At 41.5% G+C, this 25,210-nt stretch overlaps 1 protein-coding gene across 4 annotated transcripts; it reads left to right on the top strand.

Moving 5' to 3' along the window:
• The first annotated feature begins 2,036 nt into the window (after positions 1-2,036).
• wu:fb13g09 (ATP-binding cassette sub-family C member 5) lies at positions 2,037-24,202 on the top strand. 4 transcript variants are annotated; one of them, XM_047585339.1, is made up of 29 exons: positions 2,037-3,585; positions 3,946-4,134; positions 4,594-4,749; positions 7,575-7,722; positions 8,630-8,863; positions 9,056-9,229; positions 9,716-9,863; positions 10,756-10,904; positions 11,170-11,277; positions 11,821-12,171; positions 12,265-12,336; positions 12,428-12,552; positions 12,634-12,706; positions 12,800-13,003; positions 13,329-13,454; positions 13,749-13,860; positions 13,962-14,146; positions 14,501-14,647; positions 15,397-15,526; positions 15,900-16,053; positions 18,118-18,246; positions 18,447-18,633; positions 19,722-19,811; positions 20,217-20,409; positions 20,503-20,662; positions 21,071-21,149; positions 21,245-21,358; positions 21,641-21,805; positions 22,540-24,202. In XM_047585339.1, the coding sequence occupies exons 2-29, from the start codon at positions 3,956-3,958 to the stop codon at positions 22,630-22,632; spliced, it is 4,185 nt and encodes a 1,394-aa protein (XP_047441295.1). In that variant the 5' UTR covers positions 2,037-3,585; positions 3,946-3,955; the 3' UTR covers positions 22,633-24,202. The 4 variants fall into 4 exon arrangements, with proteins under 4 accessions (XP_047441295.1, XP_047441293.1, XP_047441296.1 ...); XM_047585337.1 differs by having other exon boundaries at positions 2,037-3,544; XM_047585340.1 differs by having other exon boundaries at positions 2,037-3,390.
• The last annotated feature ends 1,008 nt before the right edge of the window (positions 24,203-25,210 follow it).

Consider the following 25,210-nt stretch of genomic DNA (forward strand, 5'->3'; position numbering starts at 1 on the left):
CGACCCTAGTGAGGATTAAGCGGTAGCAGAAGATGAGATGAGATAAATGGGACTTTGTTTGCAACCAAGGCACTTACCTCCTCCACTGATTATAAAATAATAATAATAATTTGCATTTCTAGTTGCCTTTGTATAGTTTTGTTCTGTTGTGCTCAGTTAAGGCGTACGAAGTGTGACTGCTTGACTTGTTTGGCCCGTCGGGAAGTCTGAGTATAGTGTTATTAAAGCACCCTGAGCTTAAGGACAATTTAAAGTCACTGTAGAGAGAGTGGGAAGAAGAAAGTAAAGCATACTGTAGGCGGGATGGTAAAACTGAATTTTTATTAGTTCCAGCTTTCCAGCTCAGCTTTATAATTGCAGTTTACCTGAACATCAGTGTCTTCGGTGTTTCTTTTTGTTTATGGCCTCCAAATTCTGAAACCTTGTTCCCTAGGATTTGATTGACACTTAACACGTAGACTGTGTGGTAAATTAATATTTCAGCATGTGTTTCATGCATATGTTTAGACTGCTGTTTGCCTGGATTGGTTTGAGTTTATATATAGTAACACGCCAACAAAAAAATAAAAAGAAACAACCTCCATGCTGTTATTTACAGACATTCTGATGAGATCTTTCTAGCAGCTGAATATAACATGCTGCATACATACACTACCCGTGAAAAGTTTTAGAACACTCCAATATTTCTTTCATTTTATTGAAATGTGTGCAGTTTAATGTCTCATTTTACTATGATATGAAAGCATAGAGCAAATAAGCAACTGACGTTTAGAAAATAATTAAATAAATCATGGAATCAATATATAACCCAAAATATATTCTAAACTTTTGACTCATCAAAGTAACCATCGTTGGCTGATTTAACATGTGAACACACTTGTGACATTTTTTCTGTCTAAACTGGAAATCAAACATTTTTCAGAAGTTCTCAGAAATGTGTGTCACTTGTAGCGTGCTTTGCTTTCGGTCTTCTGCTCACCACAAAACCACCTCCACGGGATTAAAGTCTAGAGACTGGGTCATGGTCCACTCCAAGTTTTCATGCTTTCTATCTTGTTTTTATCCTGAGGAAATACTGGTATAGCTTGGACTAAAGTTTTGGGTCATTATCTTGCTGTAGGATGAAGCCCTGACCAACTACACCAGAGGACACAGTGCGTTGTTCTAAAAATGTTGACTGGTAGTGCACCTGATCAGGTCTGCCCAGAGCCCCAGTATTTTGGTGTAAGCAGGTCAGTGTTTACCCAGAATATAAAGCTGTTTACAGTGGTCTAACTGTGAGATTGGCTACAACTCGGAAAGTTTGAATAAAGGCAGAACTTGATATTGTTACTCTTGTCCCTTCCTCCAAGAGAGGGCATGAGCTCAGATACTTACTTTTATTTATTTTTTATCTTGTTGCCATGTTAAAAGGCCAAATACAATAATGTTGCCCAGTCCCTTGTTATTAGATATCACATTCAAGAGCCACAAAAGTGCATGGAAGAACACTGACACTGAAATTATTTAATGAACTTCAAAGAAATGTATTTTGCTATTTTAATCTTGATGTTTGAGGAGAATGTTTTATTGCTTTATTGACTCATTTAAATGTATTCAACTGATATAGCAATATATTCTTTTCTTTTATAGCTGTGTATAACTGCATATGGCATCACTGAAAAAGATGCATCCCCTTCTATGTCCCTACTAAAGTTTTAAACAGGACTAAATAACAAAACAGTAACACATTTCTGAACAAACAAGCCTTATTTATCCTGCAGGAAAAGTATTCGTGGCCCAATGTAACGTCCTCAATTAAACTTTAGTCTTAGTTGCCTGCTACTCATTGAACCCATTTTTTCCTCCTTTGATTGGCTCACTAATTACTGATTACGTTTGCTGACCAATCAGATTTCGGTACAAATCCTACGTCAACAACTGCCCTCCCTCCCCCTTCCTTTGGACACGCCCCTTCCCCACAATGTTACTTCCTGGTTATTATTGCCGTTGTTATGGTGACGCTCATGAGCCCAGTCACCGGTTGGCGGAATCGCCATGACATCAGAGCGTTATCGGGAATTCCTCTCCCTGTAGGGCTGGAGAGGGCTCCGTGTGACGGTGCAGCGGAGCTCCAGACGCCGCTGTCAGGAAGCAGCACGTACTGAATACACGTGAGGCGTCAAGTTGACCACGGTAGCTCGCCGTGTTTTCATCCACCGCAAAGCGAGATGTGTCTGAGAAGTTATAGTTTAATGACAGAAGTCGGAGAAGAAGCAACATGAGCGTCCGCATCTTCCTCTGCGCATAAACACAACATCTGAGAGCTGCACAGCCACTAAAGTGACCAGAGCAAGGCCGAGTTTAATGTAAGTGTCTAAGTGATATAATCCTGTCATTTCATTCACAGGAAACTTTTTGTCTGATGATAGTTTGAGGTGGTATTTTTAGACACTGTAGTTTGAAAACGCTGTTAAAAAAAAAAAAAAAAAAAAAAAAAAAAAAAACAGCAAAAATGAATCAATGGTATTCTGCTTGAATAATTAAATTTAAATTTAAATCTTTTGCTGACACATTTCCTGTCAGTTAAACATAGTATCTGTAACAAGTACTCAGGTTTACCTTTGATAATGTGTGTCAGTTACAGCTGTGTTTGTTTTAGTTTGAGTATTTTTGAGTTGGGAGACAGTGGTATGTTGATGAACCTGTTCTAGCCTATAGAAAACACGTTCAACAAACCGGTAATCTTATTGCATTTGAAGACAACTCACGGAAGGTTGTGTGCTGTGTGTGCGTGAATGTTAAATTTGGGAGTATATATTTGCAAATGAGGGAAACAAAACAGCCCCCAGACTCTCGAGGGAGTCTGTTTATTATTGAACATGTAACCATTTAAATTTTATTTAAATATGTTACTAGGCAGTCTAAATGCATGTCAGCAAAGTGTTCATTTCTAATGAATGACGTGCAGTGTTTCCCTTGAGGAGAGGTCTGGAAGTTAACAGCCATATGATAAACTTCACATGATATAGGCACTGGGGTTTTTTTCCTCAACCTCAGAGTTTGGTTCCCATCGCACTTTTGCATCAACAGTGACTGTATTGTTTTGCAGCGTATTTCTCAGCAGGCCTATCAGTTTCTGTTATTTTACTCAGCTCGTGCACCCGCTGGGCTATCTGTTTTGAATCTCATCACTGGCCACGTTCTCTGAACAGTCTATATGAGCCCCACACCAAGTCTGGCTGACCTTGTCACGGAGCTTTGCCATAGAAGGGATCAGCTGATCGTGTACGGACACGCTGGCAGCTCATGTGTCTGCTCCCGAGCTCCTGGGGCTGCTGGCGGGTCGTCTTTAAATAGATAAGCACTTTAGTTTGTGCGCCACAAGAGAGGCCGCAGCCTACGAGCAAGGTGATTTCTCAAGTCTATCTGCGTCTCAGAGGATGATTCAGCAAAATGCCGTCCTTCTATATTCGTTCTCTGCATCAGAGGAAATACTGAACAGGAAGATTACTGATTTTTATTCATCTCTTCCCCGCTGACAACGTTATTTGAAAAATATCAGGTTGGGAGCGTTTCTCTTGAACAACAAAACTCTGGAAGCGTGTAAGACAAAAGTAAACATTTTGTGGCATGGCGTGGTTGTATGGCAACAGATTTTTGCTGCTACGGGAAATTCATCCTAATTATCCTCCAATAATTCACTTGTTACTTAAACCTGAGGTTAAACCTGTGCTGTATAAAAATGTAAATTGGATTTTGTGAGTTCTCATAAAACAGGCCCCCTCAAAATGATGATGTAATTAATTTATCAAATTAAATAGTTATTAAATTCATTTCGGGGATTGAGTGGAATGAGATCGCTCAGGTAATAGCGTATTAATTAGGGGCTTTACATAGACGGGCGGTTGTTACAGATATGGAATTTCTTTGCGATTTAATTGAGTTTTCCTATTCTCTCCTCAGAGGGTCCACCATGTTCCCTGATGCCCTGGAAGAAGCCGGGCGCGTGGAGGGCTTGTCGCTCTCCTCTCCACAGCCGCTACCAGAGCTGGAGGACGAGGGAGCGGAGGAGTCTGCGGAGAGGGGCCCGAAGCGACGAGGCCGCTACCGGCACAGCCTGCAGATTTTAAAGCCCTTCAGGATAACGCACAAGTAAACAAAATTGTATTTGTGTCCATACGGAAACTCTCTGACAGTGAGTCAGATATATACAGACTTTTTAAAGACACACAAAGACACAAAAGGTGATGTTTGTTGATGTTTTCCGTCTGTATAAATTGCTGACTGTTTGGGTGCAGCAGGAGGCCTTGATAAGGAATGAGGACTTATCCCCCAGCGACACACCGCACCACGTTTGAACATATGCTGACTGATAAACTACCTCAGAGCCCTTTTTTTTTTCTTCTCTCTTTTCGCTGCTCTCTTAGATTTCTGTGAGGAGCGTGCAAATTACTGTCCAAACAGTGCGAGCATGATTCACCTTTCGTTAACTCTGGCGAGCATAGGCGCCGCTTGCTTCTCATGTGGGCCTGCTCCACTAACATAGCGTCTCTGTGTGTGCCTGCACTTTTAGACATCTCACCCATTTTCACGTCTTCCACTCTATTCCAGGCACCAGCACCCAGTCGATAACGCTGGCTTCTTCTCATTTATGACTCTGCACTGGCTCTCCCCGTTGGCACTGAAGGCCTACAAGGCATCCAGCTTGTCTATAGATGATGTGTGGGGACTGTCTTGCCACGAAGCCTCTGCAGTCAACTGCCAAAGGTGAGGTAACTGTGGCACTGCTGAGGTTTGCCTGATGAAAGTCAACTGTGGTGTTAAGAAAACTCTATTTATGTTATAACACAGTATTCCCAGAAAGCTGGTTCTTGGTGAGACATAAAACGAAAAGGCGGACTAGCAGTACCATGCTATGAGGCCCCTACTGACCCCAAACCACGCAGTTTTGTGAATTGTGTATCTACTCCACACTGTTTGTCCCCATGAAAGAAAAAGACTGCTACATATTAGTATGTTGTTTATTATATTATAAAACCAATAATGGATTGATTTTACCGACAGACATCGAAATGAGCCAAAGGTTTATTACATTAAACATAAACACTGGAGTCCAGTTTAGGTCCATCAGTGAGTCAAACACTAATTGATTTTATATAAAATACAAAATTTTGATATTTAGCCATGTCCACTGGCCAAAACAGAGGTTGTCAGAGTAATAAAAAAACACAAATTTAATAGTAATACAAACCTCCAAAATGAAAACAGTAGCTTTCAGTTATTAAAAAAAAAATGCTGAATACCATAACCTTCATGGCTTGGCTTTTGTAAATATACTTTGTGTACCAAAGTTCCTGAATGTTTTTTAAAACATTTAAATGCGCATTTGTGACATATATAAAGTCTTGTGCCTTCAGTGCGTACGAGAGCATGTGAGGTCCACAGTCACAGAAGGCTGGTATAAAGGAAGACAGTGTAAAGTGGATTTTGTTGCTCTTAATCAGATTTGTTTGGGAAAGCTTCATGAGGAAAGCCAGCACCAACAGCAGATTGCACATAGCAGCTACATTAGTGACTGAGGTGGTTTATACTCATTTGTAAATAATCCCATCACTAACTGACATGTATTGAACCTGTGATTGGCTCAAGCTTGGTTTGCATGCATTAATTGTTGTAGAAGGTTTTATGTGGCTCGGAGTTAGTGCATCAGTCACGTTGTAGTCACAAGCACTGACACAGAGAATGATGCATGAAGGTGGTAAGGGTTGTGTTATCTTGTTAAAGTATGCAGTGCAGCTTGTTGTTTCGCGGTGTGCGCTGTGTGGCTGCGTGTTATCTGTGCGGGGTAACTTAATAGATGAACATCCTGCGTCTCTTTAGCAAGCAGGAACATCTCTCTGGGTTTGGGGAGTTCTTAGAAAAGCAGGGATTAGAGATTACAGCGAGAGTTGGTGCCTGACTTGGTTGGTTATGTCATTAACTCCTCCATCTACAATTAACAGTGTCACATTGATCAGCTGTCATTGACTGGAGCCAGGCTAGAGTACACCATGAGATAAAACGGCAGTGTTTGCCTGCCAAACCACAGGTTGACAAATGCCTCTTAGTCTCTTAGTCTCACAGTCGTTCCGTGAATGAACTGCATTGACTTACACTAAGCTTATCAGGGGGCACGTAGGTTATGTTGGTTACTGAAAAGAAAACCTGTGTTTGTTGTTGCATATGTGCTGTCAATGTCATGCCTCAGCAGTACAAAGGTCCACTCTTGTATCTGGTGACAATTGTGTAGGCTATCAATTGCTTATTGTAGTTAAATATTGTGGCTCATTGCAGTGCAGCCGCTCGCTGTTTTCTGTGTATTAAAGAGCACACAGAAGGCGAGCAGCGAAAGGGCCACAATGCTATCACTTCGGCACGGGTGGGCACCGGAGACAGGAAGGCTTTATTTTGTGTTTACATAGCAAGAACAGTTACGCAACCCCAATGCAAAGCAGACATGATGGCAAGAGGGGGGAATTGGAAAGGCACCCTGGGAGAGTTGACACTTGTTTCGTGCTCAGTGAGGTGCGAACCTTGAACGCAAAGTGCTGGCCAACACGCTCTTGAAACATCAGCTTCGCTTGCCATCTGGCAAACTGAAATGGTGGCTCTTTCGAACATTTCATTCCCGTTTAAAAGCAAATAATTCATCATTTGGAGCCCACAGAGTTGACCTGCTGTTCTCATTTCCATTTCTGTGCGTGTCCATGCACACTCTGCGTATCATGTCATCTGAATGATAGAAATTATCATGCCGAAAACCATACATTCATGATTTGGGGTGTTTATTGTCTTCATTTTTTTACATTAATAGATGGGTGTTATTTTTTGTTATTATTGTTCTTTGCTAAATGTATTCCTTAAATAGAAATCTCTTTTCCAATGACTGAAACTGCGTCATTGCAGATTTTTGGCGGCACTTAATTCTAATTTCTTAGATTCACCACCATTTGACTTCAAGTAGTAATTATCAGGCTGTGTGAGAGTCTAGTTGGTTTAATGTTCTGTCTATCTCTGATACGTTTTTAATAAAGTCATTAGTGCGTAAATTACTTTCTGCAGCTGCTCCGCTGCTGCTTTATGGAGTCATTATCCATGACGCATTTGGCCAACAAGATATTTACCCACTTCAAGGGGCATTATACAGCAATAAAAGTACATTAGCACACATTTAACATGTTTAGCACTACCTTTCTCAGTCTAATCATGCAATGCATCATTCAGGACGGTATATTGTAGGTCACCTTTACGTTATCATCACCGTGGCTGCCTTCACGTTTCTTTTGTAATCTTCAGTTGTCTTGATGTCTGCCTCAATGTGATTTTTTTTCCCCCCAACTGTTCCCCACTTATGATAATTTTGACCTTTAAAACGCCAGTTTTTACATACAGTTAATTGGCACTTTGCATTGCATTCCCGTGCAAAACAAGGAAAATATTTTTTAGGTTTTATCTGTCTAAATAGAGTTCAGTGGCGATGCATTGATACTGGATAGAGGCATCTCTCTGTGTAGCTCAAAAGTGTTTTGTGCTCCTGTTTTTTTTGGTCCCAGGCTCGAATCCTTGTGGCACGACGAGCTGAAAAGACGTGGCCGGGAGGGGGCCTCTCTGACAAGAGTCTTCTGGAGGTTCTGCCACACCCGAATGCTCGTGGCCATCTTTTCCCTGCTCCTCACAATGGTGGCTGGCTTCGTTGGGCCTGTGAGTACCGCCCAAATCCTCCTCACTCTGATTCGGCTAATATGCCTCGGAGCCCCAAGCCCTTGTATTTTCTGAAAATCACTTCATCCCGTTTCACGCTGGTCATACAATAGAAGTAAAAACATACTGGGAGATTACAAAGCTTTAGATAGTGAAACTCATAGATTAGCTGGTTTATGCCCAGTCACACACTTTGGTCCAGGAATTGCTTTTTATCTTGCACTCTTAATGGCTTTAAAATTTCCCAAAAAAATACACATAGATGAGAATCAGAGTCTGCATATTGTTATGCTCATTTATTGTGTTTGGGTTATCCAGGGTTTTCATGTTTCTCTGTGGATTGCATTGTCCCTCTGGCTCTAAGTTCTTTATTTTGTAGTGTATCTTGTAGTGTTCTACTGTATGTGACTGTTGCTGCAGTCTGCAACTAATAGCATTAAGTGGGTTTAGTTTTTACACAATGACGCATTTGTCTCACATTCCTGTCTGACTAATGTTAGAACACCTGCTGACAAAGCAGATGACAGGGTTGCATAGATTCCTTCTGCAATTTAACAATATTATGTATGCAAGTAAACACAAACTATAATTACTCTTGTCCATTGGAGCTTAAAATGTATAGGCCTCTTTTCTACATGAACATTTTTGCTTAAATTTTTAATCTAATCTACTTATTTAAATAGATTATTATTATTATTTTCCCTTTTATTTGACCCTTGCCCGCTTATCTACATCTATGGCATTTCCTTGATTATTTACCCTTTCCTTTCTATCTCTTTGTTCTTTTTCCTCTTCTTCATCTCTGGTCATACTTCTCCCTGTCCCTGCTTTCTGTCTTCTTTTGGGGCTTATGTTCTGTTACATATTTTTCTCTCATTTTGTCCTGTCTGTTTCTGTTCGTCCCCAGGCTGTCCTGGTTCGAGCTCTGTTGGAGTATTCCCAGAGCTCACAGAGCAGCATGCAGTATGGCCTGGCTCTGGCAGCCGGGATCTTCCTCATGGAACTGATGCGCTCCTGGTCTCTAGCGTTGATGTGGGCTGTCAACTATCGTACTGCTGCACGCCTCCGTGGGGCTGCTCTTACCTTTGCCTTCCACAAGATCCTCCGGCTGCGCAGCACTAAGGACATCAGTCCAGGCGAGGTGGGTGGTTTAACCTCAGAGGGTACCCATCTCTAAATTAACTCAATCATCCCTCACTGCAGGGCACCACGTGCAGATGACTGAGAAGGATCTCATTTCAGCTTGTACACCATTGCTGCTCGGATCTCGACAAAGTTGAACTGGTTTAATATATATACTGTATTTACTGTAATGTATTGTCTTTTTACTCAGTTGATCAACATCTGCTCCAGCGATGGCCAGCGGCTGTATGAAGCGGTGTCAGTGGGCTGCCTGATGGCTGGGGGGCCCCTCGTGGGAATATTGGGTCTGTCTTACACCACATTCTTCCTGGGCCCCACTGCTCTGCTGGGGTCAGCCGTTTTCATCATCTTCTACCCTATAATGGTACGACTTCAGCGGGAAAATCTGAAACTATGGAAATAAGTAAAACCTCCATGTTTGTCAGAGGTTTTATGACATATTTATTATAGCACTAATTATACCAGCAATTCAATTAAAAGGATTTCTGAACGTTTACCCAAAACTTTATATCCAGATATAATATTATATTTTTGCTGTGTCATTATTTGCTGAGTGGGAACTGTTTTGAATCTGGTCAACAGAAAGCTTAAGTAGTCATTGTCACTTTTAAAAGTATCATAGCTCTGTATCTATCAATTTCCTAACAACTTTCAAGCTTTTATTTTCAAGTTACGCTCAGTTTAAGCTGTACTCTGACACACAGAGACCCAGGTATTGATGTGAAAGGCGTTTATCACTCTGGTCCCCCGGACGGGCCTGCAGCACAGCTAACGTGATTGTGTCTACTTTCATTTCCTCCCCTGCCACTTATAACTCTTGTCATCATTTCCCCTGTTCCTGTCTGGACAGATGCTTGCATCAAGGCTGACGGCGTACTTTCGCAAGAAGTGTGTGACGGTCACTGACCGACGTGTGAGGCTGATGAACGAGATCCTGGGCTGCATAAAGTTCATCAAGATGTATTGTTGGGAAGATGCCTTTGCCCAGAACATTCACAGTGAGTCAGGCTCCTAAATGACTCAGCATATCTCATTTCCTGTTTCCGGTGTGACAAGGCAGAGTAACTTTTCGGAAGTCTTTGTGATGTCTTTTTTATCCCCAACTCACTCAGTAATTAGTAACTGAAGTGCAGTTCCAGCAGCTCACCATTTAAATCCCCTTATGATACCTTAAATGTCTGTCACGACTCCTCTGCTTATCCACAACGTTGTGACAGCCTTTTCTCATGAGGCCCTCACTGGAGGTTAAGGATAAGGATCATCATCCCTTTTTAATCATTCTCCAAAGTGGCCAGGTGGGGCTTGTTCCCACTGACATCCTGTCATTACCTCTCATAATGAAAATTAATTGACATTCAGTGGCCAATGAGTGTAGATTTACAGTGTTTTTCTCTTTAATCAGCATTGCTTTTAAATGTATGATCAGTCCTTGGGGTTTTGTTGTTTTTCTTTTTTGGCCTGAACACTTTTCTTGTCCTTTATAGTCTACTCAGAAACACTTATGACTTCCACAAGGGAACCTCAGTGGGAAATAAGGTGTAAAAGGTCGAGGTAGTCCTCATATTTCACACAAGTGCTGCTGGGGTTGAATTACAGTTTCACAATGCTTTCACACCAGTGTTTGTGCCCAGTGAATGATGTTAACAAAGCAGCTTGCCCAGCGTGCATGTGGGAGATGCAAACACGGACAAAGGGGTCGGTATTTGGAAATAACACTCGGAGAGTTATCAAGGTTCAGCCAGATTAGAGGCCCCATTCACGAGACAGGCGCTTGTCCTCCCTCTTGTATCTAGTATCAGTCTGCTCGTTCTGTTGGTTAGTGAGTGTTTTTTCTCTCGCTTTCTGTCCGTCATTGCCTTTTCATCCTGTCTCTCGGTCTTATCTCGACAGAGGTGCGATCAGAGGAGAAGAGGATACTAGAGAGAGCCGGGGTCGTCCAGAGTCTCACAGTGGGTGTGGCTCCCATTGTCGTGGTGATAGCAAGTGTGTGCACATTCACCCTACATATGGCCTTGGGCTACGATCTCACTGCAGCTGAGGTATAAATGGAAATCTACAGTCACAGTATAGTTCACTACATATCTTCCATTTGGATTATTTAAGGATTAGCATGTTTACCACTACCTCGGCGGTACCTCCTTTACCGTCTCTTGAGGACAAAAAAATGGTCTTCACACCTAAAAATAGTTCTTTTAATTAACTAAATGGGTCATATTAAATTTGCATTTTAAAGTTGAAGTTTAAAGTTTAGCTACAAGTCGCTAAAGAAAAGTTGTAAATAACTGTCTCCATTTCTTCACACAGGCTTTCACTGTGGTTGCCGTTTTTAACTCCATGACCTTTGCCCTGAAAGTCACACCACTGGCCATGAGGTCCCTGTCAGAGGGTGCAGTCGCCGTCAAAAGATTTCAGGTGAGCAAGACACACAAGTCTCCAGTAAAGGTGGGGTTTTTTAAGATAAACAGTCAGTTTTGATGTTACTTAATATGGCCACTTTGTGTTTTGACACACAACAGGGTTCAGCATGGTTAAGGCTCTTTAACATGGGTCCAGTTTGTTTTTGGGCAATCAGAAAATGCTCCTGTTAATGCTAGTAACACATACGCCCACACCACATACTGACATTTTCAACATACCGGGTAAAAGTCACATGTTAGTGACAGAGGGTTTCACACAGACAGCGAGGGTCAAGCAAACAAATATTTCTGTCAAGCACGCATTTTACGGCTCAAGATATTTTGTGTTGTACAAGTGCATTATCTAGAATAATCCACTGAAGAACAAAATGACCAGCTGGACTGTATTATTTAAGCATGAAGCTAAGTGATTACAGCAGTATACATTTATTTTTTTATGTATAAAAGAAAAAGAGCATTGAATTATTGTCATTGCTTCTATTACTAACATACTTGTTGCGATGTTGTATGAAGTAACCAGTCCTGTTTGACTCTGCAGAGACTCTTCATGATGGATGACAGGCAGGCTGTGTTAGCCAAAATGGAAGATCCTGACAATGCAGTTGAATTCCGGGATGCCACGCTGGCTTGGGAAAAGGCTCGCTCTCCAGCTACAAAACCAAACCCGCCTCCCAAGAAACAAGGAGGGATGAAGCGCTTGCTGCGCAGGGAGAAGCTAACCCTGTACATTCCCGCAGAGGACGGCAAAGCAAACAAGGACGGCCCCAACACGCAAAGTCTGCTCACAAACATGGAGCAGGAGAGTCCGCAAAGCACCATCTCCTCCACTCAAAGCATACGGCCGCCACTGCACAAGACCTTGCACCGCATTGACCTACGTATCAAAAGGGTAATGTCACAAACACGCTGTTGACATGCAGCGAAGCGGGGACATGTTTCTTAACCAGCTGGGCAGGTCTTTATCTAAAGCTGTTTTCTCTAGGGTTCGCTGGTGGGAATCTGTGGCGGTGTCGGAACTGGAAAGAGTTCTCTTCTGTCCGCTCTGCTGGGACAGGTCTGTTGAATGCACCACAGAATGACACACAGTTTGAACAGGAACGCTGTAAATGATTTCTCTGATTTCAACCTTCTGTTTTGCTTTGCAGATGACATTGTTAGAGGGTAACGTAGCTGCCAGTGGGGGCTTCGCATATGTGTCTCAACAAGCCTGGATTCTCAATGACTCCCTGAAGGAAAACATCTTGTTTGGAGAGAATTATGAACCAGAAAAGTGAGATTGGAATTTGTAAAGTGAAGCTATAACGAAAGCTTCAATTGGAGAATCATCCCTAATTTTATATATTTGTTTCAGATACAATGCAGTGCTTGAAGCATGCTGTCTCCTCCCAGATCTTGCAGAGCTCCCGTACAGGGACATGACAGAGGTATTTTTAGTCATTTCTCTAAGCTTTGATTTCTCAATAATGATGCACAGCATGCAGTTTTATGGAGCATTTATTTTTATTTTGTCTGTATAGATTGGAGAGAGGGGTGCCAACTTGAGCGGAGGGCAGCGTCAGAGAGTGAGCCTGGCACGCGCACTCTACAGTGAGCGGCCCATACTTCTCCTGGATGACCCTCTCAGTGCTGTTGATGCTTGTGTGGGCTCCCATATGTTCAATAAAGCTATTCGGGGTCTAGCTAAAGGCAAGACAGTGCTCTTTGTGACACACCAGCTGCAGGTGAGGACTAAGTTTCCAAATGTTCCTTTAGAATGTGTTTAGAACAGTCTCTTTTTGTCCACGTTTTCTATTTCACTGCAACAACCAGAATTTCTTGCTCTAAATGTCCACAAACCTAAATCCCCACTTATATTTATTTAGTGCTGTGAAACGATTAAAAATTTTAATCAGATTAATCATGGTTGCTGTGGATTAATTTCGATTAATCACGATTAAATATTTGCATTAAGATTTTCAGTCAGATTAATCATGATGATGGATTAATCTGCGTTAACGCATTAATTATGACAGCGCTAAATTATTTATTCATTTATTTATTTTCTAGTATCTGCCTGAGTGTGACAGCGTTATTGTGATGAAGGACGGGCAGATCGGTGAGCATGGCACTCATGCGCAACTAATGGCTAAAGAGCGCGACTATGCCGCCCTATTCCACAGCATGCAACAAGAGGTAAGGCCAGGGGCACATGAGGAACAAAGGCACCTCTTTTGAATAAGGCATCTTTGGCCCCGCTACACAATAACAATGAACATTACAAGTTGAATAATTCATAAGCCCGGAAAGGCAGGCCCAATAGAAGGGAAATGTTAATGCATACAAGGCCTTTCATTATTTATGCGTGCATTGATTTTCTGTTAAGCTGCTGAAGATCATGTAGACCATATCTCTGTTTAAATTACTTTCGGTATGTGGTTGTTAGGGTTGGTTTCAAAACTCGCCCTCATTCACGTTTTTGTCTCTCAGAACATGGTTAAAGAGAATTTAAAAAACAAACAGCAACAGGCAGCGGAAAAAAAGCCTGACAGTACTGTTGATGTTGCCAAGGTCGGACCAAAGGTGGAAAGCAAGAGTGGAGGTGAGAGACCTAGCTACTTTTCGTGATCCCCATGTTAAATGAGTACTAAACGCTATTACCCTTGAGTTTGTAAGTAAAGTCCCTCCTTTTTTCCTTTTTAGAAAAACTTATGAAAGCTGAAGAGAAAGGCTCTGGTGCAGTTGCCTGGTCTGTGTATGGAGCCTACATCAAAGCAGCAGGAGGTCCAATAGTTTTCTTCATCAACGCCTTCTTCTTCCTTGCCACCACAGGAAGCATAGCCTTCAGCAACTGGTGGCTGAGTCACTGGATCAGGCAGGGCAGCGGGGTGAGTCGCTGCTGCTTCACTATAACACCCGCCTCTCGTTAGTGTGTATTTGGCTCCCAAAAGAAAAATAACTCCTATGCTTCAATGAGTTGTGGCAGCCGACTGAGCATTAATCTGAATGTGCATGATTAAAAAAGCACCTCGGTAAACTTAATTAAAAGCAAGCACAGAGAAACAGATGTGCAGCAAAGCAAGCGGTGGCTTCTGTTGAGAAATGTGCTTGAATAGTAAACATCACTGAACTTGATTTTGTGTACTTTTTTTTTTCTGAATTTCATTGAAGGCCAAATAGGAATTTTCCTTGTTAATTTTTTTCTGTAAGAGTTTGTAATTTGTTGCTCCATCTGCCCCCAGAACACATCATTAATCTTGGTGAATGAAACGATGGAGAGCAACAGCATGAGACTCAATCCTCATATTCAGTTCTATTCAGCTGTTTACGTCGTCTCCATGGGAGCTGCTCTGCTGCTGAAGACATTGAGAGGCCTGGTGTTTGTGAAGGTACGCCTCTTTCTGTGACATGATTTGTCCTTTTAACCACTGAGAAACTTGTGTCATTAAAAACTGATTTATTAGTGCTATACAGTTAAGCAGTGCTCCTCCCTAATTGTCCTTACTGTCATTTGTTCACGCTCTCATGGTTCGGACACTATAATTGAAAATGCCAGCAGGCCAATCCATTTATCTGTCCGCAGTCACATCTCGTAGCTTTATGGCAGCTGTGCATGTCTCTCTGTCTCTGTATTTGTGAGGGCAATAAAGAAATAAAGGAGCGGAGAGAAAGTGAGGATGCGTGTGTGTATGTGGCCCCTCGGCTGTGCGTCCTCAATTTCAAGCTAACCCGTCCTGACACTGCATTGCAGAGGTTAGGTCCCCACGTTAATGTGTGCCACTTGAAATTGCAAATTTTTCAAAGACGACGAGTCTTTTTTTTACCTCTCTCTGTGATGAGATCTTTGTGTTTAATATTCCATTAATAGAATTAATTTGTTCTCTGCTGCCACGAGTAATTTCTGTCCAATTGGTGAAATGTCTCCTGCGCATTAGGTCATGACCTTTATGTCAGCATCACAAAAATCAATTAGAAATTAGAAATTTGACAGTCAGAGGGGCGAAAATAGCCACCCACGTTTTCCTCCAACTGCCTGTTTATCCGAGCCATGACTGTCTCCATATGTTTCTTAAAGTTGTTTGTTTACATGTGTCAGGTGGTCTCATGTTCAAACTCAGCGCGTTGTTTGTGTTGACAGTGCACGGTAAAGGCGTCCTCCGCACTCCACGACAAGCTGTTCAGCCGGCTCCTCATCAGCCCCATGCACTTTTTTGATACGACACCTCTGGGTCGTATCCTGACCCGCTTCTCCAGGGACATGGACGAGGGTGAGGTTTGATTTGTCTTGACTGTGAACCCTTCCCCCAGGAGAGCTCTCAGTCAGTGAAGTCGCCCCGTTTGACAAGGTGTAGTGCCAAGAAACAGTGTGATTTGACAAAGTGTTTTCCCTCGTGAGTGGCTCTCTGTTATCCACTTCACTGCTATGTTTGCTTGACATGTTGATTTGCGCATTGTTGTTTTTTGGATGGTTGAGTTTGTTTCCAAGAGCAATGTTTTTGACTCTACTGTGCTTTATGTCACCTGCGGATCTTCTATTTTTCTTTTCTGCGAAAAAAGCAACACAAAAATGCACAAGAAGGAAAGTGCTCACACCCAACTCTCCACAGTGGTTCTGATGTGGTGTCTTTCTCCTCCTTGTAGTTGATGTGCGTCTGACCATGCAAACTGAAATGCTGCTACAGAACCTGACCCTGGTGCTGTTTTGCTTGGCCATGGTGGGCATTGTCTTCCCCTGGTTCCTGATCTCCATCCTGCCCTTGGGGGCCTTCCTATGCATTGTCAACCGTGTCTCCAGGTTAGACTCTCATTTATTTCCTTGTTATTTATTGTCAAATAGTCTATTTTGTGTAATGGGTTTAACATTTTATTTTTATTAGTGATGGGTCCCTGTTTTTACTCCAGGTGGGGCTCAGAAATCAACACTGAGCTTTAAAGTTTGTGTATACAAGTATGTGTATACTATGTGCTATGTTCTGTTTATTATGACAACACAAAAATCTGTCAATATCTGTCAGTTAAAGATACTCTATCTCTCTCTGCTCTGTGCTGTGGTTGTATGGTTATAGAGTTGGCCTACATATTACATATCAGCACAACCTATTCAGCTGTCATTACAATTAGATTATTCCATTCAGTAATGTTTATTATTGATTCAGATACAGAGAACTAAAGGTAAACCTGAGTCTTCTCTGGCTGTGATACATGTTTTTACAGCTCCTGTGCTGTGTTAAATGTTGTAGGAGCTCACTGGATGACCTGATGACTTTTCTTCAGTCATTATTTACATTTCCGCTGCAGTTGAGCAATAAAGGTGAATCCACAAAGGGGAACCACATGTCACTGGTATCTTGGGAAATAACCACCATGTCTTGTTATTTCCACTTTCTGTGAGATCAACAGCAGCATGACTTGCAATTTTGTGCAGAAATGGGATCTATGCACATGTAAAATATACATGTAACTATTCTAGCATTACATAGTAGTAGACATAATAGGCAACGGCCGATAAATAATGATCCATCTATGATTATTTTGGTGTGGTGCAGCTGGCCCTTTCCCTTCAGTTCCTTCACCAGATGTCTAATAACTACATAAACATATTCTTGAATTTCTTAATATGATCTGCTACTAGTTTGTCTCTTGAGAGACAAATTCAATTACAGACCGTCCTATAAACCATCTCCGTTAGATTTTAAGGGACGCTTGATTTGTGTGTAGACCGGGTGGGATTAATAATAAACTTTCAAAGAGGAAACAGCACACCCGAAGCATAAGGAAGCGATGATCCACAGCTGTTACCAAATGGTGGCGATGACCCTTGGCGATGCTGTTCAAAAGGATCACATACTGTATCTTCAACATCCCAGGATGTGTATGGATGTTAGATGAAGCTTGTATTCCCATTGAAATTACCCAGTTCTAAAGCATCCTTTATTGAATTCTGAAATGAAACTGCCCCAGGCATAAACACGTTTGTCTGGATCGTAGCCTCGAAGCAGCTAGGTGTCATGTTCTTTCCCTGTCTCTTCTCTGCTTTTATGAGAAACCCAAATGATTCACAGGAGACCAGTAATTCTCACAAATGATCCATTCTGTACTGGCATGTAGAAGTAGAAAAATAGCTCACCTTCGTCTGTAAACTTGTGTCTCTAACGTTACCCTGTGGACGATAAGTCTGGTTTCTCGCCAGCTTCTAATGAATGTCTCTGCATGACGTCACTCATAATATTACACAAGCATCAGAAACCAGTCATGTAAAATGGGCACTTTGTCATGGACCATCTCTGTCCCTGTCCATGGTCTCATCTGTGCTTGGCTGCCACGCAACTACATCTTTGGAACTGATTTATTTTCCATTCCTTCACTACTCAGTTGTTCCAGTGTTTCAATGTAATGTCAGTGTTCCCTCTAAGATCTTACAATTGGTGGCTGAAAGCTGCAGTTTCAATTTAACTGAAATACTGAAACATTGTATGCGTTGGTTCTTAAGCCAGACCAAGGTTTGTGCTTCACATTTCACATGGGATTTAAAAAAAATCTGTCTCTTTCGTGCTTATTGTGGCTTGTTTTGTAGGACTTCAAGTTGAATGTTATTTGTTCGATTGGCGGAGCATTTTTTTTTCATTCAATACCCTACCATTTTCATTTAAATGAGGAATCTGAGCGGAAGGCTGACTCTTCTGACTTGACTGAATGTGTTTACTATTAGGGTTACACATCAAAACAGAAATTAGTTGAGATGTGTTTCTGCAGTTACCATACATCTTCATCTGTGTTGTATAAACAGTAGAAATGGGAAACGGGGAAATGTGTATTCTTTGTAAGTTAACTGTAAAAAATCTTTATTGTCTTTTTCCAGGGTTCTGATTCGTGAGCTGAAGCGCCTGGAGAATATCAGCCATTCACCATTCACCTCTCACATCACCAGCAGTCTTCAGGGACTCTCCACCATCCACGCCTATGGAAGAGGCCACGATTTCCTCCAAAGGTGACTACAATGCTATCTGTCAGAGAAGGAGATCATTAAACTTCAATTCCATCCTATCTCTTCTTATAGTTTTTAAGTTTACTCCTCAGCTACGAAACACGTCAGAACTCATTCTAGGAAATTTCCTCCCAGCAAAGAGCACTGTGGAGCTCGGATTGTGTGAGCTCTACCTTAAATGGCTTTGCATTATCTTTTTTCAGATATCAGGAATTACTGGACACCAACCAGGCCTCCAACTACCTCTTCAGTTGTGCTATGCGTTGGCTGGCTGTTCGTCTGGACCTCATCAGCATCTCTCTTATCACTGCTGTCGCCCTTTTCATTGTCTTCATGCACAATCAGATACCTCCAGCCTACGCGGGCCTGGCCATATCGTATGCAGTGCAGGTTTGTAAATGGACACACGTAACACTGAATGTATGGAGACGCTGGCAGTCAGCTGAGCCTGAAACATCTGTAAAAAATCTGCACATTTTAACTTAAGCATGCTCAGTTCCTTAAATAGTTAAAATGCGAAAGTTCGTCACATTGGAAAAAAGAAATAAATTATTGCTCAGTTTATGCACTTAGATTCTGCTGCAAAACTTGGTCTTGTCTGACCAGTAGCTTTAATTTTAATTCATTTTTTCTCTCTCTCATTTTCGCCGCTATCTACAAGCTTAACATTTAGCTAAACTGTAGCCCACAGCATTGCATGAAAGGGTCGCTGTGCCTCAAATGTTCCTGTGCTGCATCCAGCATTGGATACTACACACTATCTACATATTAAATATATATGATTGAAAGCTCATTTATTCAGACTACCTTTAAACTGTTTGTGGACATAGTGCTAACACTGAAGTATCATCACTGAAATTTTGCTGCCTGGCTAAGTAGCCGCTTTTGTTGGCTGAGTGTGTAACTTAATGTCTCTTCTGTACTTAACATTGTAGTTGCTATATACTGTTTAGCATTTATCTTAATTTTTTTAAAAGTGCTGCATGAATGGTGATTGTGCAGCAAAACAGAAAAAAAACTTAATGTGGTGCATTCACCATTGCATAAATATTGTCCAGTGTTTATTATACCCCTGCACTTCTTATGCTGATGGCCTCATCCTGTTTTATGAAACTAAAATGCTTGTTAGGACGGAATTTTAGATTCAGTAACACCCAAGGTTATTTCCACGGTACGTTTTAGAGAAGTGTTTGTTTTCTCATTGCCCAACATGTAGTTTAGACATATTTTTAACCTGCTATGATGCATGCTGTGATCGACATAGCCATGACAGCCCCATCAGAGAATTGGAATGGATTAACAAGACTATGACGGAGCCATATCGGCAAATACGTTTATTAGGCTGTACATTTTTAGATGTTTTACTGCTCTGTTTCTGAAGGGAAGCATTACACGTAAATAGCTACTGTCTCGCAGTAATTGAAGTGACAATGCTAATCATTAACCTTTTACCTCTCTGCTTTTCCCTTCACTTCCAGCTGACGGGCTTGTTTCAGTTCACAGTGCGGCTGCTCACAGAGACAGAAGCTCGGTTTACATCAGTCGAGAGAATCAATCATTACATAAAGGTAAGAGCATTGATTAGCACAGTGAGGAAGGTGGATTATGTGGCACTCAGACAAATTGTGCACATAGACTGGGAATCGAATCACAGCAAACCTGCCCTCTATAACAGAGCAGTTGAATTCATGACACTTGGCATTCTCAGATAGGCTGGTGTGTACTTTCGTTGTGTGCATGTGATTGCGTATGTGTGATGAACTCAGCAGGAAACAGATTGAAACTCTCGGTGTGGTCTGCAGTGCACATGACAGGGCTCGTGTCACACAACAACCATCAATCCACAAAGATACAAATATCAATTCCACTTTGTCTTCTGTGCTGAGAAAATCCCCACGAATCAGTTCGAGGGCTTGCACCTCTACAGAGATCCAGAGATTAATACCAGATATCATCACCTTTCCTTATCTTAGAGTCTTGAGAGTGAGGCGCCTAGACACAGCCCTGAGGCAGCCACTCCTGCCCCCTCCTGGCCTCAACATGGAAAAATCACCTTCCAGGATGTGAAGATGCAATATCGCAATGATCTGCCACTGGTACTCAAGGACCTGTCCTTCACCATTCTGCCTGAAGAGACTATCGGCATTGTGGGCCGCACAGGATCAGGTAATCCTGACCTTTCTCTGTTCCCCAGCCAGCTGCTCGGTTTCAAAATGTCCACATTTACTAATACTGCATCTTGCATGTATGTGTTTGCAGGGAAGTCCTCTCTGGGAGTAGCTTTGTTCAGACTTGTGGAGTTGACCGGAGGCACCATTAGCATTGATGGGATCAATATAGCACAAATTGGTCTGGATGACCTGCGGAGCAAGCTAGCCATCATTCCTCAAGAGCCTGTACTCTTCATTGGTACTGTCAGGTAATCCAATGACAATTACTTTCATTATTGAGAACATGACTCATGCATTATTCTGGGTTAGAAATTCATTTTTTGACTAAAAACCAGAGGAGGTGACCAAAGAAAAACCAAAACACCCACACTGTGATTAATGCAGCCACTCTCGTGGAAAATCTGCTTAGTAGTGCAAGCAGGTGGTCAAACTAGGCGCGTGTTGTTTAAAGGTCTGCATGTGTGCGATGCTCCCTTCGCATACAGATCACTACGCCATCCTGGATACAGGGATAGGCTTTTATTCTGCCCTCCTTGTTTTTTACACTAAAACTATGGTATATATTTTAAATTTTGATTTTGTTTTTGTTTTTGTCTCATCTTAAATTGTCTTAATGTTCAATCCGGTTGTTGAGTATTGCCATTATATTCCAACAGGAGTAATTTAGACCCGTGGGATCAATACAGTGATTCTCAGATCTGGGAGGCACTCGAGAACACACACATAAAAGAAATGGTGAGTGGTAAGATGTTTGCATTGTAAATTCTACACTGCATGACTAGAGCAGTTAACAGTCCTCACACCTCTGTATCCCCCTTGACCCTCCTCAGGTCAGCCAGCTGCCTCATTCGCTCCACTCTGAAGTGACAGAGAACGGAGAGAACTTCTCGGTGGGAGAACGGCAGCTGCTGTGTGTGGCCAGAGCCCTGCTGAGGAACAGCAAGGTGCTGATTGTTTCATATTTGCATCTACAACCGTACTTTCATTTTGTAATCGAAATCGAAAAAATAACAAAAAAAAACTTCTCCACATCACTACCTACATGGGACATCACTGCCACCTAGTGGCTTGCATCATAAATGCCTTTCATAAACAGCAGCATGTACAGTGTGGTATATATGATGATTTTATCTTTTATCTCCTACATGTTATACACCCTGGTTTCAGGGTCAGTATTTTTTCCATATTTGACTTTCTTTCTGTAACATTTACTGTTTTTTCTTTAGGTCCTCATATTGGACGAGGCAACGGCAGCAATTGACACAGAGACAGATCGTCTCATCCAAGAGACCATTCGCTGCGCGTTTGGCAGATGCACCACTCTCATCATCGCCCATCGTCTCAACACGGTGATGAGCTGTAGCAGGGTCATGGTACTAGACAACGGCCAGGTGTGTACAAACGTAACGTCACTTATCCCAAGTTCAAACTGTCCTAATTTGCTTTGTGAGCTGGTCCCTTTGAGTTGATGGATGTAATAAGTACACATTTTGCTTTTTGATTCAAGCAGAACCTGAAATAAATACATACCAGATTCACTGTTAGCCTTGTTAATAAGTCAAGACCATCTCTCTGTCCAAGTTGTTCGTCAGTGTGCAGTTTAGAGCAGAAACATTGAGAACATGACTCACTGTAAATTTAACCTATTACCACTGTGGTTTTGTAAACCTGCTCACAGGCAGCAAGTTGCTAGTGAAAAGGCTATTTCAATACAGACATTATTGAAGTGGAATTTTATTATTAATATTAGATACCTTTAAATGGTTTAGTGCTCGTTGCATATTACATTAAAAAGCTCATAAAAGGGTCCGATAATCATGTTTGTCAACTTAACTTTAACCTTAGCGTTTAATTAAATTGTACGAGATCTCTGGTCCTCACTAACATGTCCAATATGGCAGAAATGATGAGACATTATCAATGGTGTCAACATTTGAATGTCTGCAGCTGAGGGGAAAGTACAGTGATCAGCACTGATTTCATCAAAGTGTAACAAAGTTGCCTGAGGACATCATTTTCCAGATATTAAAATGCTTTCTATGCACTACCATTGGGATACCATAGATAGTAAGCCTTGGTTTTGTATGCTGGTACTGATTTTGTTTTATCCTACTCATTCTCTTAGATTTTGGAGTTTGACAGTCCTGCAGCTTTGCTGGCAGATGAAAACTCAAGATTCAGAGCCATGGTCGGAGCATCAGAAAACCAAAGCAGATAAAACACACTGGAGCTGAGCTCAAGACCTGAATGGTGGCGCTGCAAAACAAAACAAGTTGCACAAACAAAAAAAACAAAAAAATGACTACACAATTAACCCAACCCTGCCACGGTGGTAGCTTAAGAAATACAGTGATGGCTGCTCTGTGTAACAGTGTCTGTTTATTTACACACCAAAGCCCCAGGGACCACATTTTCTGACGGACACATCACAATCTCAGCATGCAAATTAAGACGTAACAGCCTTCCGTTCATTGCCGCCGTGTCGAAGGACTCATTTCCTGGAGGCCAGATCATTAACTACAAGTAAAACAGAGTTGTGTCTCTGACAGTAGCACTTTATGTTTCATATGGACACGAGGAACAACGTGCAGTATTTCCTTTTCCTCTGGAGGTCAGTTAATCAGTGAGACTCCAAATTAGTTTTAGTCATTTTATTTCCGTAACAAAAACCTAAGCAAAGGATAGCTCAGAACTGAATAGCAATTAATATAATGACATCAATGTTTTAATTTATATGTTTTGGTTGAAGAATGTATTAGTTTACGTTGATTGTTCAATATTTAAAGAAAATCACCTGTTATCCATTCCTGGGAGGCACTGTCTAAACCAGGGGTCGGCAACCTTCAACACTCAAAGAGCCGTTTGGACCGGTTTCCCACAGAAAAGAAAACACTGTGAGCCACAAAACCCCTGTGACAGCTAAAATGAAGATAACACTGCATATAGCGTTTTTTTACCTCTATGCTAGGCCTATGTATAAAAAACTATAGTGTGTTGCATTTATGAAATGAAAGAACTGCTACAGAGAAAACGAAATTGTAGTTATGCATACATAACAGGGACTTATCCATGGTTGGCTTACCTGCAATCGAAAAGTTCAATATATAGCGGGTTGGACCTGCCGGCGGGTGTTGCACATCGGCAGTTGTGGCGTATATTTTGATTAAAAAATTAAACACGTTTTATTTTAATGTTACAAGATCCGCGAGTTGCCGACCCCTGGTGTAAACCATGCTAAAAAATATTGTTGTCTGTTTTTTTTCTTCTTTTGTTGATAATGCAGTAATTTAAATGAGTTATTGCAGAAGAGATATGTGCCTAGAGCTGTTAACACTTTCAGGTTATATAATGGAGTTAGCCATGTAAGCATGCTTTTTTTTAGACTGCATGCAAGTACTGTGTATTGAAAAGAGCTAATGTTTCCAAATGCTGGAGTTTCAAATCTGCACAATTTACACTGCTGGTTTATCTGTTCTGCCAGTGGGGTACAGTCATTTTGATGTTGAGAAAAGTGTATTATTCAGTTGCAATTTTACAGGTACGCTGCGTTATTTGCAACAAAGCTGCAACATCAGGAGTTAAATGTTGTGTTCTCACAAATTTGAAGATTGTAAACTTCTGCCTTATAATCAAGAGTGTGCTGAACAATCATGAAAAGTGCAATATCTTCCTATTGCTTTGATGCATTTTCAAGATTGCCTTTGTACATTGCAATATATTTTTGATTAATGTCGAATTTTTAATATAAAATTGTTGTTGTTTTTTTAATAAAATATTTTTGTAGATGACGTTGAATTGTCCAAGATATTTCACATGTCAAAGTGAAAGTTTGTTTGCACAAACACAAAAAACAGTTTCTAATTGAATGTTTTTATTATTAAGGGGGGAAAAAATCCAAACCTAAGTGGCCCTGTGTGAAAAAGTGTTTGCCCCTCCTGTTAAAACATAACTTAACTGTGGTTTATCACACCAGAGTTTGATTTCTCTAGCCACAGCCAGGCCTAATTACTGCCACACCTGTTCTCAATCAACTAATTTTTTTACTTTATTCAACGCCTTTTGGAACCACAACAACATCCAAAGAACTGCAGGCCACCCTTGACTCGGTTAAGGTCAGTGTTCATGACTCCACCATAAGAAAGAGACTGGGCTAAAATGGCCTCATGGCAGAGCTCAAAACCAAAACCACTGCTGAGTGAAAAGAACATAAAGCATTGTATCAGTTTTGCCAGAAAACATCTTGATGATCCCCAAGACTTTGGGGAAAATACTCGATGAGACAAAAGTTGAACTTCTTGGAAGGTTTGTGTCCCATTACATCAGGAGTAAAGTAACATAGCATTTCAGAAAAAGAACATCATCCCAACAGTAAAATCTGGTGGTGGTAGTGTGATGGTCTGGGGCTGTTTTGCTGCTTTAGGACCAGGAAGACTTGCTGTGATAAATGGAACCATGAATTCTGCTTGTACCAGAAATCCTAAAGGAGAATGTCCGGCCATCTGTTCATTACCTCAAGCTAAAGTGAACCTGGGTTCTGCAGCAGGACAACGATCCAAAACACACCAGCAAGTGCATCTCTGAATGGCTGAAGAAAAACTAAATGAAGACTTTGGAGAGGCCTTGGCCAAAGTCCTGACCTGGATCCTACTGAGATGCTGTGGCATGACAAGAAAGGAGGTTCAAACCCTCTGCATTCATTATTACACAGTGTTACAACCCTGACTCAAAGGACCCTGAAACAAAGGAGAAAGAGATCACACAATTTTACTGCTGTTTTTAACCGTTTTATTTAGGTC

The sequence above is a fragment of the Mugil cephalus genome, chromosome 5, assembly GCF_022458985.1.
Source record: "Mugil cephalus isolate CIBA_MC_2020 chromosome 5, CIBA_Mcephalus_1.1, whole genome shotgun sequence".
Taxonomy (NCBI): Eukaryota; Metazoa; Chordata; class Actinopteri; order Mugiliformes; family Mugilidae; genus Mugil; species Mugil cephalus.

Excerpts from the sequence above, each read along its gene's own strand:
- wu:fb13g09 (XM_047585339.1), top strand. The coding sequence starts at position 3,956 with ATGTTCCCTGATGCCCTGGAAGAAGCCGGGCGCGTGGAGGGCTTGTCG. Across the intron at positions 11,278-11,820 it reads TCGCCGTCAAAAGATTTCAG|AGACTCTTCATGATGGATGA; the intron begins GTGAGCAAGACA and ends TTGACTCTGCAG. Across the intron at positions 14,648-15,396 it reads GAGGCCTGGTGTTTGTGAAG|TGCACGGTAAAGGCGTCCTC; the intron begins GTACGCCTCTTT and ends TTGTGTTGACAG.